General features: G+C 40.4%; 1 protein-coding gene across 2 annotated transcripts in view; it reads left to right on the top strand.

Annotated features, from left to right (window-relative positions):
• ST8SIA1 (ST8 alpha-N-acetyl-neuraminide alpha-2,8-sialyltransferase 1) overlaps positions 1 to 18282 on the top strand; it is a 124842-nt gene extending 106560 nt beyond the window's left edge. For both annotated transcript variants that reach the window (XM_039570375.1, XM_039570374.1), the window contains one exon: positions 693 to 18282. In XM_039570375.1, coding sequence (XP_039426309.1) covers positions 693 to 1179 — 487 coding nt within the window. In that variant the 3' untranslated portion in view covers positions 1180 to 18282. The remainder of the gene's footprint in view (positions 1 to 692) is intronic.
• Positions 18283 to 18887: the final 605 nt, after the last annotated feature.

Genomic DNA, 18887 nt, shown 5'->3' with positions numbered 1-18887 from the left:
CTGCAATGAAAGGCGTGTGTGAGGCTTGTGCAGAAGTTGTTTTTTGGGAACTAAGCTTTGCACTCTCTGAAGGCTTTGGATATTGTCAAGTGATAAAGGTGGGGAGGAAACATATGGCCAGGAAAGTTTATAGTCCAGGATGCTGGTTATGGAGTAGTTTGTCAGTCAAACATCAGGAATAAAACATTCATTAGCAAATAACTATTGACAAATAAATTGTAATATGCTGTTTTCATATCAGAGAAATAATCTGTACATATACCTTGCCCTCTTAATCTAATTTGGGGTCTTATTTCAGTCTGCCTTTAAGAACACAGATTTGAAAATTTCTTTTACAGATTCCCGTACCTGAAAAATCTAAGTTGGTTTTTGGACAAATGAAAAATATTGCTAAAAAGGATTGAGTGTTATGGAATATTGTCAGTGTTGATTTGGGTTTTTTTAGAAAGATGAAATCAGAAAAGTTTTGGAGTTAGCAGGATACCAGATAGTTTTCAACTGTCTATTCAGGTGCCTGTTTTCAAAAGAGAGGCAGTGTCAGAGAGCCAGAAGTTTGTGTGGACTTTCTCTGGGCTCAGAAAAGGTATGCAGTGAATTGTAAATACGCATATGAAGAGCCGCCCTTAGGTGGATTGTGAAACATCTGGGAAAACCTGTGTGTGACCAACTCATTTTTCCTTGTGATTTTCCAGGTTCCAGAATCTGCTGTGGTCCCGAAAAGCCTTTGTGGACAGTGTGAAGGTCTATAACCACAGCTACATCTACATGCCAGCCTTCTCCATGAAAACAGGGACAGGACCCTCCCTCCGCGTCTACTACACCCTGGAGGATTTTGGTGCCAAGCAGGCAGTCCTTTTTGCCAACCCCAACTTCCTGCGGGACATCAGCAAGTTCTGGAAAAGCAAAGGTATTCACGCCAAACGCCTTTCCACAGGACTTTTCCTGGTCAGTGCTGCCCTTGGGCTGTGTGAGGAAGTAACAATTTACGGCTTCTGGCCGTTCTCAGTGGACCTGCATGGGAAGTTTATCAGCCATCATTACTATGACAATGTCCTGCCTGACTCTGGATTCCATGCCATGCCAGAGGAATTTCTACAACTTTGGTTTCTTCATAAAAGTGGTGTACTGAGAATGCAGCTAGAACCATGTGAGGACCCTCTAATCCAGCCTTCAGCCTGAGGATCATAGGAGTTGATTTGGGAGATCCAATAGTTTTTAATTTCCATGCTCTCCAACAGAGAGTTCTGTTTTATGTTGGTTGTTTTTAAAGGGATCTGCATGGACCATAAAGATGCTACTTGAACGCCAAATGGAATATGTCCTTATTGTTTAGTGCTTAATGGAATTGGGAGGGAATTAAATGTATCTCTCAATCAAGTCCATTCAGCAGCAGTGGGAAAACACGTCAGAAGCAGCACAGCTGAACTTTCCGGGGACGTTTTTAAGTGACAAGTGTAAAAGGGCATTAAGGCTCAGAGAATCACCGGGCCACTCACAAGCTTTTGCTGACAGTGCCAAATATGACTACCTGTTCCAAATTCCATTTCATTCCAGATCAGCACCCTGTAGAACTTTACTTTTCCCTTGCTTTTTTCCTCTGTTTGGGTGTGTGTGTGTGTGTAGGACAGCATGTGTGTGTCATTGACTCTTTGTTTCTTTTCGTTCTATTCGTTTTTTGTTTGTTGGTTTGTTTTATCCACACCCCCTCCCCCTCCCTGCCCCCAGCAGTGGAAGGAAAAGGAAGGGCTTAAAAGCCCAAGGAGCTGAGTACCATCAGCCCCTCTGAAGACTCTTGGGAGAGTGAAGGTGCTAAGAATCTGGTTAGAATGTCATAGGAATGCCTTGCTACTGGGGATGGATAGACCTATGTGTTGTAGGTTTTATTGGGATAGTTCAGGTCATTGCACTTACAGCTATACCGGTGCTGTAGTGTGGGCAAGAGCTGGTTAAGGCAAACTGGTGTGAAAAGAAAACATGTTACAAAACCACTAGTGAAGTGCAGCCTGATTTCAGTGCCCGCTGCAAGATTTCCACAGTGACTTTCAAAGCAGGGATGGTTCCTGACCTGTTTTGCTGTCCAGCCTTAGGGATTAATTCTGCATTCATTCGGACTCCAGATGTTCATGGATTGTTGAGGGTATTTGAGGGGTTCAGTGGCATGCAGAATGAGGTTCTTCATGTGCTTATAGCAGGAAAGTTGCAGAAATGAATGTGTCATTTAAAATTAGTCAAAGCTTCAAAAATCGTTTCTCTGCATATGACTTACTCTTCTGCTTGGATTGTAATGTTAGCCTTAAAGACGTGCACTTCTCACGTGAGATTGTCTCTGCTTAAAGAGAGTCTGGGAAATAGCCTTTGGGAGCACTGAAAAGCTGCACAGCCAGCAAGAAAAAGGAAAAATTAGAAGGGCATGCCTTATGTAAGGCATCTCTGCTTGCAGTGGTGAATTCCATCAGTGTGCACATGCCTGAAGGACTGTTTTATTTTGGGTTATTACTTGGGCAGCAGATGGTCCTCTCACCGTGGAAATGAGAAATCTTTTTGTTTGCTTGCTTTGGTTTAGCACTGGAGGACAAGAGGAGAATCCCAGCTCAATCTGTGGTGCAATTTCAGCTGCAAGGTATTACCACCATTAACTTGAAAAATCCAGATCAGTGTTCTCTTTCTTATTATCTTATTACTGAAAATCTAGTCAAGGTGTTGGAACAACAAAACTGTCATCAGCTTTCCACAACAACTTCCTGTGCTATTCTAGCTCTAAAGTTCTAGTATTTCCGGGGATGTGTCTTCTCATGTGTTGATAAGGTCTCTCCTTGTAGACTACCAGCTGCAAGTTCTATAGATACAATTAATTTTTTTAAGAAGCAAAATCCATGGCTCTTCTTTAAATATGAATAATTCAACTGTCTGTGTAGGACACTGGGGAAAAAATAGTCATGTTTTTCTTTTTAAACTTATGTTTCATAATAAAAATTTTCCTTTGGAATATGGGTATTCCAAGCATAAAGTGGACACTGTTTCATAGGATTACAGGGCAATGCTAAAGGGTAATGTGGAGATTTTGGAGTGCTCTAGTTATTGTTCTGATAAAATCTGAATGTACCTCATAGCCCGTGTTATCTTTGTTCATGTTTTTGTTAAAAGTACAGTCAGCACACTGATGGAACATCACTTGATAATTCATTCTATTTCATTAGTGCGTTACCTATGATGTGGGGACTCAGTGGCAAAAGATTTGAAAGTAAAATATTTTCCTTGATGCTTGTTATGGCAGAATTTGACTGAGCTGCCTTTCTTGGAGACGAAGAGGTGCCGGTATGGTTTTTATTGGGTGCATCAGGTTTGCGCTGTTTAGTGCTTTATAGATTGCATTATCTGTGAAAACCACAGTTGGAATATGATGTGCTAAAGTGGCACTTCAGCAGGATGCCAGCATTGCCTTGAGGGCAAGAGGGAACAAGGAGAGAAGGGGGGAACTGCCTGTTTGCTGGTCATCTTTTGGTATTTTTACCAGTACTTAGGATTAACTTCTGAACCTCTCTTACAGCTCTCCAACCCCTTGGAAATTATTTGTTCCATGTGTGGGGAAAATAATTGGATTAGAAGAACAAGGGGAAAACAAATATTTTTGTAGGAAAACTCTGTCCAGTGTTTCATATCAGTGCCCTGGATATCTGGAGGTGTTGTATTCCCCACCTCTCTCTGTAAGACTGAACCTGAGGCCTTCGTGAGTCCCTTCTGGTGTCTGCAGTCCTGATGTTTGCTAGGAGATGGCTTCCAAGGAATTATGGGGGCAGGAGAGACCCAGGCTGTGTGTGATGTGTGGCTGATATTGGAGAAATTTATAGTTCTGGCTCTGTTCACATTTACATATAGTGAGTATAACTGCATTGTACAAAGGCAACCACATTTGATGAGGAAGTAATGGCTTCAAGGGTAAATAATTTTTTATAGCTTCCAGAAGACTGGCAGTTGAGAAAAGGAGAGAAACAAAAATAAATGCTGCTTTTGAAATGCAAAATCTGTTTTGGCTGACTTGTCAGTCCATGGAAACACTGGCCAGCAATCGGCCTTTTGCCCAGCAGGTAAAAAGGGATGCAGGAGAGCACTGCAAGTCTTTTGTGGCAAGAGCAGTCAAAAAGACAAAACCAAGCAGCTGGGCGATGCAGTCGCGCTTTGGTGTCGCTGGCAAGAACGCTGCATCTTCCCCGAACGTCCCACATTAGGATCCAGCTCTCCCAGAGTCGCCAATCCCTGTCAGGGGCACACAGGCGAGACCACGAGGGCATTCGCGCAAGCACTCTCAACCACCGGTGCGGTGGAGGCACACACACACTAGCAGTCTCAGAACTGCCGATCGGAAATAATGGAGCAGGAGGGGTCTCTCGCATAGAATTCCGACAATTTATTCCAGGGAGGGTCCAGAAGTGAAAGACCTTGAAGGCAGAGGGTTCCACTATAATATAAGGGGAGGTACAAGGGGTGGACAAAGCAACAAAGTCCAATCCAGTAAGGGCCAGGGTGCGGGGAGGGTGCAGACTGACGATAAAGGGACCAATGAGGAAGGAGGGGGGAGAGGCAAAGGATAGAGAACCAATGGGGTGTCAGGGTACACAGAACCTTCTAGATAACATACATATTAACAGGGGGAAATACATATTCAAAGAAAAAGGGGAGGGCCAATGGGCCAACTAAATATAGTCATTTGTGGGTACTCACTCTAACCCAGGGGGAAGATGCTACACCTCGGAGCTGGCCCACCATTGAACCTCAGCTGATCTCGGGCCTTGCGGCTCCCCAGCTGGTCTGGTGGCGGCCACAACCACCGCAACAACTGAGAACGTAAGAGTGGCTGTTACCTGACAAAAATGTTGGAGTGAAAACACTCCATCCATGTGGAGTGTGGTGCTTCCCTTCTGGATGTCTTGGAGGAGGGCAATTCATGTGTAGGATCACTGATATGAAATACAGCATTGCATGGAAGGGCCTGAGAATGTATCCACCTTCAGGAGGGAGGTCATTGCTTGTGTTGCTATATTTTCAGTGAAGTCTTTTGAAATCTTAATATTTGTTAGTGAAATTCTCTCCTGTAGCACCTCTATTTCCACTGCCAGTCCCTGAATTTCCCTGATAGTATAGCTAAAACTGTACAAATCTGCCAGGTTGAAAGCTGCTGTAGTTCATCTTCAATAAAAACTGGTTCAGGCTGGCTAAATGATTTGTTAATACTCATAGTTATTAATTTTATCATAGAGCTGACAAGGGACAGAAGTGCTGGAATATTGCCCTGCCTGCATAGGAATCATTGTCCTGTGTTTGTAAGTAGAATAAATTAAATACCTTTACAAGAAAGGTATGCACTGAAATCACTCTTGATACAATCCTTTTGAGGAAATCAGGACCAATTTTTGAACTTGTGATAGAACTATGTAAACCTTTCCCTCCTTGTTGATTGGAAAGCCTCTGGAGCTTTTTCTAAATCAGACAAGCAAAACACAAACCAGCAAAGCAAAATCCTAGAGAAGGGAGTGGGAGATGTGCTCGTGAGAATAAAAATACCTCTAATTTTGTCACAGACCTTGTTATAGTGCTAAGAACTCTTGCTCATGAATGTTGTATTTTTATCTTTTTGCTGGAATGAAGATAACTGGTTTGGTGTGAGGCAGCTACTAAAGTCAAAGGTCTAAGCCTCTGTTACAACTGAAGTTTTACAGAATATAGAAATATTGGCTGTTTTTTCAACTTGACTAACTTTCATCTTTTTGTTATTTTTCTCAAAATCATGTTGCTATCTAGGCAGCTGAGTTAGCACGTCTGAAACTAAGAGCTGAAACTAAGCAAAGCACCTGCTTTTTGAAACTCAGTGTCCTGAAATGTGGTAGTTACGGAAAACCATTCCTGGAAACAGCTTCATGAATACTAACTTAATATCGGGCTCATCCTTGCCTGTGATTAAGGAGTAAGGGACCTTTTGATCTAGAAGTGAGGCTAATGAAGGAGATTATAGCAATCTCACCCTTTGCTGCCTCTCTGACTCTTCTTCAGCTTAATAGATCAGCAAGTATTGGAAGAAGTCCAGGTGATAGGAAGGACAAGCTGTTTTTTCCTGCCATTCCTCTCAAAACACGGATATAAAACAGACTAACCAGCTGCTATCTTGAATCATGGCCTCCTTTAGGAAATCATATGGTGAGGTTTCCATTAGCCGATACTTCCAAGTAAGCAAAATTCATCAGGCTTTGTCCAGAAATGCCTACTCCCCATCTCCATGGCTGTTTGAGAGGTGTTCTGGGTACTGTACCTGTCCTGGTGTGCAGTGACCTCCTCTTAACGTGGACTTGTATTTGTGCCCCAAACCATCATCCTAAAGGATCTCTCTCTTCCCTGTCCTTCCAGATGACCTCTCCCCTTGGGGATAGAAGTGTGATTTTTAAAAATCCAGCCATAAGGTAGCTAATATATTTTGTTATTTGAACCAGCTTTTCTTTTAAAGTGTTGACATACCCACCAAGAGTTCAAAATAGCTCAAAATAAAAAATACTACTTCAACCAGGTGTTGGTAATTCCCTCACTGGAGAAGAGAAAGAGGATGGAAGAAGGATGTGTTTTTCAAGGCAATTGTAAAATAATATCTGTTTCCTTGAATTCCCATATTTTATCTCTTGGAATCTATCATATGTTTGACTTTTTTGTAGTTTCTGAACAGAAAAACTAATAAAATACTCAGAATTCTTTTTGTTAAATATTAACAAACACATTTCCCTAAGTGGAATGCAAAGAGCCAACAGGAGGCTTAATGTATTCTCCCTGGCTGACATTTTTTTGGCAGCAGTGAGAACTTAAACATCTACTTATCCCTTTCTAATTATTCATTTTCATCAGTTTTTATTGCAGCAGGTTGAGCTCTGGTGTATTCTGCCTCTTCAGCTTAATGCATGTGCTTTAGAATGAATCTCACTCTGCTTTCCAGCTGTTGTGGGGGGTGGGGCGGTGGGGGGGTGGTGGAAATATGTTGCTAATTGAAAATGCTTGGGTAGGTTCTGTACAACCAGAAGAGAGGCACTGCCAGATTCAGGCTTCTTCTGGCCATTCTGAGTTCTCTGCAGGACTGTGAAGACACTCCAACTGTGGCTGTGAGGCCCAGCTGTGCAGGACAGAGCAGGAGCTGGAGCTTTTTCCCTGGTGGAAACGGCTGATTGTTCCTTGTGGCCACTGCTGTGGCTTTGCCCAGTGCCTACCGATGCCACCCTGACTGGGCTCAGGACCAGGGGATGCAGCTTCATGACCAGCTCATGATCCCAAATAATTACCCATGGCATGGTAGGCCCTGTCCTGCTTCACAGTCAGAAGTGCTGGGCTTACTGGAAATTATGGCCGCTCATCCCTTAGGGCACCAGCCTGCTTCTAGCAGCACTTGAAATGCCTGGCAAGTCTCAGAAAGGCCTATTAAAGCTGCATCTTAAATTACTGTCTGGGTACTCCCTCTGCTGTGGAGGGGATCAGCTTTCTGCTGAGCTGAATATTTATCCTGTCCGGGACCTTCTAAGGCAAGGGAACCTTTAGCACTCCGACCATGTGGAATTTACTATTACTTGATGTCTTCACCTTCCAAGTTAAACCCTTTTTTTTCCCCTTTTATCCTGGATTTAACTCCTGTGAGTGACTCCAGAGTGAGTTTAAGAAAGCAGCACCACTAGTTCTCTGGATTTATGAGTAAGATGGTGTTCAGTAAAACACTAAAGTACCTTTTGGACAGTTCCTGCTGATTTCTAATTGTATATTCAATTAATTGTTTCTCTCAGATGGGACCCATAGCAGAGATGAGTTGCATCATTTTCTGTTTATTGGAAGGAAACAATTACAGAAGCTTAATACATTTCAAGCTAAATTCTTACCAACAGCTTAAGGAATCTTCCTTCTGCAGAAGCTTTGTTATTGTGTGATTATCTCGGTAGTAAATGAAAATTTTTCACTGAAAATAAATGCATGGAGGAAAAGCAATTTTGATTAAAACTGCGTAATCTGGAGTACTGAGACCCCAATTCAAGCATCTACTCAGGTGTCTCCAACAGATATTTTGGTGTTCTGCAAAAGTGCCATAATTACAACTTTTTTTTCTTCTGTGCATGGGTTTTTATAGGAAATGCTTGGCTTTTTGTTTTTTTTTTAATAAGCCCTCCATATCCTGAAAATAAACACTCCTTCTTCAGGAATGCAAGTTTTCTTTTTGGGTACCCATCATATGCAGAGTAAAACTGCCAGAAGATGTCCAGTTTTCAGGAAAATGCTTGTTTGGAGTAGTCTGGCAGGACTCCTTTGAGCATGTGAGTTGACTGCTGCCTCTTGAGCTGTAGAGTTTGGGCAGATGATACAGAGTGTGCTGCACTAATAGGAAAAAAAAGATATTTTAGCCATAGCTCTGCCTGCTGAGTGATACTTCTTCGTTCTGTGAGGGCCCTTCAAGGACTCTGATCCTACAGATCGATCATGTGTTGACTGGTTTTAAAGGCCTGGACTTTGTACTGAAAACTGCAAGGAGCATGGAAATGCCTGGAAATTATGTCCTTTAGTGTATTATCATTTGGTCACGCTGCATGGTTTGGCCTGTTACAAAACATATGCATAAAAATAATTCTATCTGAGTATCCAAAAGCCATCTTCTCTGAGACTTGCATACAGGAGGAGGTCACTGGAAGGTGACTGCCTGATGCTGCAGAGTGCAAGGACTTAAAACACTGCTGTGGTCTTATTTCTATCAGTAATGAATTCCCCACTGAGGCAATATTGGATTAGGTCAGCTCTCAGTGCTCTTGAAACTCCCACTCCATAAGCATTTCCAAGAATTGTTCCATGCAAAGGCAGAAACAGAAGATTTTTTTTTCTTGTTCATGCATGTCACCTTGCATTGAAAATGGAACAAAGAGTCAATCAGAGCTCTTACTCTTTTCAGAAGTCTCTGGAGACTCCCTTAAAAATAGATAGCACACAGTTATATAAATATAAACAAAATAGTCTGAAGTTTATCGCTCAGATGCTGGTTAATATCTTGAAGAATTACTTTCAAATCATTTAGAGGAAAAAAATTCAAAAATTTTACATGTGAAAAATATCCCCTATTTTTTTTCTCCTAAAATGCACTAATAACTAAAGAAACCATGTTAAGAGATCTGTGAATTTCCCCAGGTTTCCAAATTATTCTGCACTTCTAGCTTTGCATTCAAGTCCATACTTCTGCAAGATTTTCAATTCTAGATTATCCCATGTGGTGTCCACAGACTAAAAAAAAAAAGTTATACTCAAAATGTAGTCAAAAAAAGAAAAAAAACAAGCGCAGGATGGAGGTTCAGCTCTTCTGAACTCTGTGACCATTTATGTGCTGCCATTTAGTAGTGGTGGCCAAAGAAGTAGACAAATATTAGAAAGGAGATAAAAGCACAAAATGACACAGTATCTCTGGTAAAGGTAACGGGATGGAAGCATAGGTTTAAATGCTTGGAGCCCGAAGTTATTAATAGATGTTCAATCTTTATTCTTTTGCTTCTCTTTCCCTCAATTCTTTTTGAACTGGGGTGAAACTTGCTGTGTTCACAAGTTGATTAAAATTTTCTCTGCACTACATTGAACTTTCCTCTTGCTCTAAACATAAAAAGTTAACAGAGAGACAAAAACCACTTAAGGTTTATCAGTATTTGTATGCAGCATTTTACATCTTCCTAGTAGTAATTACTCTATTAACTCATAATTAGATGAAGGCTCTCCTATTTCCACTACTACTAATCCCAGAGTTTTGAAGTCTTTCTTTCTGTGGTGATTACTCTGTTAGGTGAATGGAGATTACTTTCAGCTCAGATGTTGTGAGAATTAATTAACTCATGCTTGGAAAGTAAAGTGAAAAAAAACCCAGAAATTTTATTAAGGTTATCTGTTTTGAACAGTGAAAACAAGCAAATGAACTACCCTTTTTATCTGAGTGAATTTATGCTTTTGTGATAAAATCCTCCCCCATTCTTAGGAACTACAATAGGAGCATTACCTTCAGGGTGCACCTGGATTGCAGGACAGGGAAAAGCTGTGCATTTTTTATGAGAAAATAAGGTTTTCTCCTCTCTGCCACACCCCTCAATTTATAAACCAATTTGTCTGCTCTCTTTCACTGTTCTGACTCAATCAAATCAATAGAATTGCCTGGATTTTAACCAGTTGATTGTTCTCAAACCTGAGGGAATTCATCCTATGAAAATTTTCAATTATTTTAAAGCACTGTCAGGTTATGATACTTAGTCAAAGGTTCCTATTCTGTAATCTACTGATTCTTTTTTCCCCACAAGTATAGACCTTGAGCAGTTTATGCTGTTTGTTGGTTGCTTTTGTAAGGCAAATACCTCACTGCATTTCAAACTTCTGCCACACTAACGTGTCAGATTGGAATCAAATAATGATCTATGTCATGTCCTTGTTTCATGGAAGTGATCCCTGAGCTGCTCGATCTGTCAAGTGTGCTGTATGAGCCAAGTAAAAATGAAAAAAGGATTTTTCTACACTGGGAAGCTTCACCATTCACTGGCTGTAACTGAGAATTAGATATCCTGAAGTAATTTATTGTTCTTGATGGATCTGATGTCTGCAAGTGTTTCCACTCATTGTCAAATAATTCTGTTAGACTTTACTGATGGAATGGGATGATCTTTTCCCCGTGCTTATCAACTGCAATTCTTCTTTTCTGATAGTGTTTGCAGGGAAGAAATCCTTCTTTCTTCTCTTTTTTTAAATGACAATTTTTATCTAAGGCATAATTCTAATCTCACATGCTGGTTTTCTTAAAAAAGTTGGTCTTATGCTTTTTTTTCTGTGTTGTGCACAATATTATCTTTTCATAACTGTACTTATGTTTTCAGCAATGAAATCTCTACAAATTATCATTCTCTTTAAAAACAGAAAGATTTTCTGGCTTTCATAAACCCCAGTCTGGCTGTAAAGTGTCTTTGGGTTTTATCCTAAATTGAACACAGTGACATTTTGAATCTTTGGAATATCTTAGTGCACTCATAGTCAATCAGGTGTCAATAAAATAGAAATTAATTATCTGAAATAGCTTTCAACTTCAGTTAGAAACAAGAAGTTTTCTCCTTAATAAGGGCCTGTAGCTGCCGTGGTGCTATTGATGCCTTAAAAAACCTAGAAATAAAACAATACACTTTCAAGATAATATTAGTGTAGGAGGTAATACAAAGGCTGGTCTTTCTTGGAGGCCTCTAGGGGCAGACATGGAAAATGTCCACAAAATGCCCACCCCCCCCACCCCCCCCCTAGGGTGAATACAGTTTTATAAGTTTAGCACGTTAGCATAATTGACAAAAATCACCAATTAGAGACATAAGGGGTGAGACGATTTCCCCCGGTTCAACTCTTTCTGAATCCTGCCTCCCCCCCACCTTCAGACAGAAACTAAACTTTGTTTATAAAAATATGTCTCGAAGAGCTAGTCTCAACCTTGGGTCCTAGGGAGAACCAAGATAGGATAGGGGCCTTGGAATTTATTTTGTCTTTTGGGGAAACTAGCTAGAATACAATAATAGGCTGCAGAGCTACAAATATATGTGTAAAGAATAGAGAGAATATATATAAAAGGAAAAAGGCAAAAATAAATTTGGCGTCATTTCCCCCCCTTTTTAGAGACTAACAAGACTCTACTTTGTCTAGTCTCTACTCCATATTTAACCACACCACTTTATCATACAGCCAACTATTATTTAAATAATAACTACAGATACTAGTGGTATGAACAGTTCATTTTATCCAGGCCCAGTTTGATAACCATGAGGTGATGGTGTCAAACATATATTCAAAATTCAATGGGCCTTTTGAAAGCTACCTGATGTAGAATTTGAGTTTGCTTTCAAATTTCAACCAAATCCTTAATAATTCTTTCACTCTGATCTACATAAGAACAACGACTAGTGGTAATGATTTTGCAGCTAGTAGGAAATTGAGAGTCATTCTGTTTTGTAAAACTATACCAGACAAATCATTGACTTCTTCTTGTAAGGCTGAAATTGGATCTGAAATTTGCTTTTCAATATGTTCAATAATCCTTACTGTGATCAAATATTATGTTTGGAATTACTGTCCCATGGGCACAGGCCCTATCTTTATCTAGAGGCAAAACATACCAGACTTCATTTTCACATATTCAATACCACCCTGACAAGTTGTTCTCATTAAGAGCTTTTGGATACATTTTGAACTGAAACCACATGCAAATTTTGGAACCAAATCTGAACCATGGTTACCAACTGTGCATATAACAGGCACAAAAGAACAATTTAAATCACATCATCCTGATTTGTATCAGTCTCTGTTTTCCAGTTTTTTCAGGAGCAGAGGTCTCTTAACTTTGGAGCAGTGAATTCAGGGTTCCCTGCCAGCAACTCTGGCTTCAGTGAGGGTAGTCAGGACTTCGAATGGTCCTCTCCACTTAGTTTGCAAGGGTAACTGTCCCACCATTTAACATAGAGCCAGTCTCCAGGCTGGAATGGATGGACAGATGTGCCCAGTACTATCAGTCTGGGCAATGCGATGAATCTCTGAAGCTTCTGCAAAGTGGAAGTTAAAGCTAACCCTAATCCTAACCTCAAATAATAAAAACATTCAGCATAAATACAAGTATTTTTTATTTTCATTTTATGCCTCATGGAAGTTACAAGGACTTCTAAACTTTTCTGTTTCTTACACATACCAGACACCTGGCTTTAACCTGTGTTAATGCTGTTTCACACTCTGGCTATTTCAAAAGCTCCAGAGAAAAGCAGACAAACAAAGACACCAGGGTGCCTCGCTGTGATGTTTTTCTAGAGTGGTACATTGCTCTGATAATGAACTGTGAAATGTAGCATGTGGATGATGATGAATGTAAAAACATGCATGTGTTTTTATTTGAATGTCGTGTCCCTGAGATGGATTATTAGTATGAGCTCTGTAGTGTAAAAATACTGAAAAGAGAAGGGAAGAGAAATGGAAAGAAGATATTTCTAGCAGATTTTGCAGTGAACCACATCCCCTTTTGACTATTTTTCCTTCTCAGATTCGGACATGGTAATGTGGCCCTTACCATTATGATGGTAATAAACAAACTGCTCTGTTCCTAAAGTTAAATCTGCTTCTTTCCAGCACTGTAACGGACAATCTGTTTGCATTTCCAGCACATCCGATTAATTCCCAGGTGTGGGCTTGTGGGGCTACACTGACTGGGAGATCAGTCAGGCTCACTGGTCATGCCACGCCACGTGTTTCCTGCCCACATCCTGCATGTCTGTCCCTGTGCCAGGAGATAAGTGACTGTGGTTTGGTACATTCTAGCTTATGGCTAGAAGCTGAAGTGCAAACTAAAACTTTGTGAATTCCCTTCTATTTCTTGTAGGCACAGCCACAACTTGGGGAAGTTTTGTGCTTGACAGAACAGAAATGGGTTGGGCAAAGGTTTTTCAAAACTGTTAATTTTGCATTTACCTCACTGAGGTATTTACAAGAAGTCAGTGATTTCACAAGGCACCAACATTTGTTGTTGGAGTTGTAGCCATCCTGAATATCTGCCCAGCCAGGGCACCAGGGCATATCACTGGGGTTATCCCAACTCCCTGGTGTTTTACTTTGAGAACAAAAGATGTTATCTGAAGGCAATCAGCCCAGGAAGCACTGCTTGAAAGCTTCTGTTTGCTTTGCCCGGTAGTTGCAAGGTCCCAGCTGTCACCTTCCCTGACCTACCATCTGTACATCTCAGACCTCCTGCTTTGTAGCTGACCCTGGCTGTGAGAAGGGGCAAGGCCTCCTGGTGCAGTACTCAAGGAAGTGCCGCTTGGATCAGTGGTGCTACCAGAACTTAAACAGGTGTTGGAAAGGAGCTCAGTGTTTGGATAAAACAAGGTGATTTGGGATCAGTCTGTGGTTTACAGGAATGCTGGTATGCAAAGCCCTGGCAGGACAGGCACAAGGTTTCTCCTGGCTCTTTAGGGACTGGGCACAGTTGCCATTTTTGCTCACTCACACAATATTCCCAAAGGAGCCGTGTGATGTGGGATGTCAGTGTTAGCTGGTAAATTCTAGTACTTTCATTTGCGTTCCTTCTTCTCTTGCCCAGTTTATTGAAAAAATGTGATGGTAATGTGGTAGTTCAATGTCTTGAGGTGATTTTAAAGTAGATAAGCAAACAATTATGCCTCTGAGATTGCATAATACCATGGATTTGTTTTACCTCCAGTGCCCAGCGTGTAATTCTTATTGTCTCATTTCTGATATGTGTAAGCTTTACAGGCTGGATATCACGTCCAAATGACAGGAGCACTTAGGTGAACATCTCAAATCATTGGTTTTTTGGCATGATCAGGAGCAAAGGTACTTGTGTGGAGTGTGTTAAACATCCCAAACCGTGATATTGTTCCAAGTCTTGTGATTAGGGCTTCGATCTAATTCACTCTCCAATGTAGCAAATGTTTGCTGTTAGCCATCACAAGGACTAAGGGAATCTCTTTCTTTGCCCTGCAATAATGTATTTTCTATGATTATGTCTGTAGAATTTGTTCATTTTTCAAGTACTGTGCAGTGCTTCTTTGAAGAATGTCCCTTTTTCAGATGGTTTCATGGTGACTGTACCCCAAAATGTCTAAATGTCTCTCAATAGCAAAAATTGCTTTGTTATTGAACGTATTATTTATTAACAGTATCTTGTCTTTTTCTAGTTGCATTTTACAAAATGTGCCACAACCATCTCATGTGATTTTTATAAGGAAAGTCTTATTTATAATGTTTGTGCAAGTGGATGGAAACAAATAATGATTTTATAGTAGCCCATGCCTTTTTTCATAGCTGCTGAGTCTTAATGAGCATGATCAGAAAGGACAGGCTCATTGTTTAATTTAATTTTGATGGAGTTTTTCAAAGTTAACTATTACATTATTCATTATTTGAAATTAATTATCTTAACAAATAAATATCACCATTTTAAGAAATGAAAAGAGTATTTGTGAGGCTTCTTTTTCTTCTCTGTTCCTCGCTCTCTAATCCAGTATGTCCAAACAATCAAGGTAATTCCCTGTTCCTCTTTACATTTTAAACCTCCCCACCCCAGCCCCCTTTAAAAACAATGGAGGATAAAGGGTCAGATGATCCTGGCCACTGCAGGGACAGTTGGAGTAGGGTTCCTCAGTCTGGTAAGTACCAAAAAGCAAAGATCTCTCTTTTCATTTTATTGGAAGGTTTATCCATAGCAAAGGTGGTCTCTGCTGCGGTAAGATGGGAAGACAGATGTTCCCTTTCCTTTATCCATGATGGTTCTTTTTCAAAAAACTGTGTTTCAAGATGAGCGGGAGATCATTTAACTTCCAGTTTACTCAGGTGTGGGCAGATATAAATTGCTGAAGCCAATCAAGGATAATATCCCAGTGATTATGTTTATGCTAGAAATTCTCAATTATGCCTTAACTTTCCTTGTTTCTCTCACATATTTATTTCCTTTCTCTAAATGCATGTTTCTACACAGTGATTAAATGAGAGTTCCTCATTCTTCTTGGTTAATAGTTCTTAGGGTTTTTATAATATACCATCTCCATCAAGGTCACTCTCTAGATTTCTTCCTGTTTCAAGGAGGGTTAGATGTCAGTGGGGGCTCAGAAAATGCGAACTCCCTGCCTCTGACAATTTCTGCCAGGGGAGCTCTCCATGGGTGGAAACTTCTGTGCAGGTTCTCTCTGTGGGTGCTTCCTTGTGAAGGCAAAATTGCCTTGAAAGGTGTCCAAGTCCTTGAAGGTACATTTGCACTTTGAGCTGGTGAAGTGCTACTTGAAAGGGATGTCTTGCAGTTTTTCCTTCTGGAAAGGAATCCTACCCTAGTTACACTGATCCCCCAGGTATTTTTGTTTAGTCCCGTGCCTCTTCTTCCTAACCCTTTAACCTTGACACTGATATTCATTCCTTGTATGAAAATGTTCTGTGAAAAGGCAAAATGTTGTCAGTATCAGGGCCTTAGAACTCCTTCTGTCTGGCTTTGACAGGAGATGCTTGAATGTCATTGGGGGGGTCATGGCTGGGAGAAGAGAAGCACATCCAATGCAGAAAATTCTCTTGGTATCTCACTTTAAGGGCTCTTTCACCCAGATTTCCAGCCCATTATCAGGTACCCAGCTTGGACAGCCTGGTGTGGCTGTTATTTTTTGGCTTCTAAGTATCTATTTCCTTGATGTGCTTTTCCAGTTCATCCCTTCATGGCATTTTAGCAGAAGTGTTGCACATCTTCTATTGTTTGATCTGGGTGTCTGGTAGAAAATACACTCCTAAATGCAAAGGTCAGCTGGCAGAGAGAGCTGCAGTGGTGTTGATGACAATGAGTTAATGGAGATATTCCCATCTGGTGCAATTTTGCCTAACTCTGTTGAGAGGTTTTGTGGAGTTGATGCATCAGGCACACCGGGATCTGTCATCTGGCTGGGACATTCTGCTTGAGCCTGTTCAAAAACTAGATTTCAGCCTCCATCAGGTAGCAGATGATGTGCAGCACATGCTGTCTTCCTAATGACCACGGAAATTGTATGTAACATGAGTGACAACTTCAAGTAGAAGATTTTCAGAAGACCTGGGACTTGGGACAAAAACCTTCATTTTTGATTTCTGCTGCGGATTTTTTCCTTACCCCCTCAAACTGATCAACCACTTTATGTCAAGTTGCTGCTGTTTGTCGACGAGGACCAAATCTTTGCAGTCCCTCAGATATTAAGGCAAAATATTCTTAATGTACTTCAAAAATTTTGGCAGAGAGAATTGGAATCTTGAAAGAAACAAGCGGCCCTGCCCAGAAGTTCCTCCAGTTGGACACTAGTCCCAGGTCACATTTTGTGTTGCCATATCTGCTTAGAGAATATTTTAAGTGTGCCACAACCATGGGATACTTCATTATGTCCATCTTGATTAAACTGCTACTTCATAAAATATCCTCCTGTATTGTCCAGTCAGGTTGGTAATTAAACTTCCCATCACGTAGTGTGGCTTTTCCTCGATCTATCAATACAAAGGCCTTGAGTCTTCTCTCCTCCAGACAGGACTCCCTGTTTACTTACTGCTTTTGATGAAAGCCATCCAGCAGCTGTGATTATTATCCCTGTTGTTCTTTGCTCTTCCCTGCAGTCTTTTCTGGTCCTACTTCTTTCTTTTTGACATAAAAGGCTTAGAATTCCATCGAATCTCAAGTGCAAGGTCTCTTGTCACTGTTTTCAGTGGTTGTCAAATCAGGCCATACTCATCTCCAGCTTTTAGCCTCTTCCCTGAAAACCTCAAGATCTGCAAGTCTGGTGGGCTAAGCAACTGAAATTAAAATTTAAAACGACGACATTTTTGCATTTTCGTTAATCTAATTGTTCTGTTTAATTTCTGTGTACATATATATCCTGCGGTTTGGTGAGAAGGCTTCAGATATCTAAAGTAGACTTCTGACTAAAGAGAGATTTATACACAACCCCTTTGGATATCTGGGTATTTTCAAGAAAGAATGTTAGGACTCAAGGACTTAACTACTTTCCATGAAAAGGTCTGCATGGGCCCCTTTTGTAAAGGCCATCTGGCCTTTTGTGAAGAACCAATTTAATTATCTTGAAAGATACTGGGAGGTGGAATAATTTGCTCTGGTCCACTCTGCTACAGACTCCTTTTATTTTGTGGGCATTTAACAGGGGTAAGATTGTAATGTGCTTTAGACCCTGTCCTTTTCTCAAAAATTTTGATCCAGTTCTCAAAAAGATCACTGTTGTATTTTCAATATTTTGATGTCAGTTCATCTACTTTGTATTTTTCCTTTATTATGTACCCATAACTGAGCAAAACCCAAGGTTTTCTTAACCAGTACCAGCAATGCATAGATCTTACAAAACGGTTTAAAAAAATCAAGTACCTGTAATACACTGCCAAAGAAAAGGCAATATCACTATAAAAGAAGATCCTAGATAATTTTCATGCAGGATTTATGCATCAATTTCTTGGAGCTTTGTATTCACTATTTAGAATTACAAGTGGTGATACTTGCAGCTCTACTTGTTGAAATTAATCTGTACCCATGTTATTATGCAAAAATATTTCATAAGACATAGAGTACTTTCCCAAAAAGGGAATGTTTTTATACTGTGTTATGCAGGCTTACTACCAAAAAACGTTATAGATGATGAGGAAAAGCTTTTCAGAATCCCTGTTTTAGAAATTATCTGCCATGATACTAAAAATAAAATACAACTGTGTATGCTGAATTACCATCAGACTCTGTGTGGTGTTTAAATTTAAAAAGAAGTATTCTAAAATAAAACAAAATACTTAAAAATCAAGCGAGTGTAAGATTTTCCAGTAAGGAGATGAAACTGAAAATATGCATGTGAGCAAGAAGACAAAGTTCAAGATAGTTCAGTTGCATTCTCTTGTAACAACCCTGTGCCATAACAGAGCATTTTCACCTTGACTTAATATGTTTTTCAGAGTCCGTTTTAGAATCTAGATCTCCCAAAAGTTGTTTCACTCAAGTTATTAAAACGAAGATTTCATTTGAAGGCTTCAACAGTTTGGAAAAGCAATTTAACAAACGTTATAACCCATCCATGGTAGATCAGATGCTTTCCTTTCCTTATGCTCTCCAAATCCACCACTCATTGCCATTGGGACACCAGCTGGCTGCTAACAAATGCTCAGTGAGAGAAACCACCTTTGGTGACACACCAGACATGTCTGGGGATGGGGAAAGTGTGACAAAAACATGATAACAAAAGGAAATCACGAGTGACAGCACTATGGCCTTAGGTCCATTAAATTATGCGACACTTTGGGTTTAGATTGCACATGGCCTGGCAGTTGTGGTTTAGGTCTTG

This window comes from Corvus cornix, chromosome 1A (genome assembly GCF_000738735.6).
Source record: "Corvus cornix cornix isolate S_Up_H32 chromosome 1A, ASM73873v5, whole genome shotgun sequence".
NCBI classification, from domain to species: Eukaryota; Metazoa; Chordata; class Aves; order Passeriformes; family Corvidae; genus Corvus; species Corvus cornix.
Note: the sequence above shows the minus strand (reverse complement) of the source record. Positions and strands in the feature narration are given on the sequence as shown.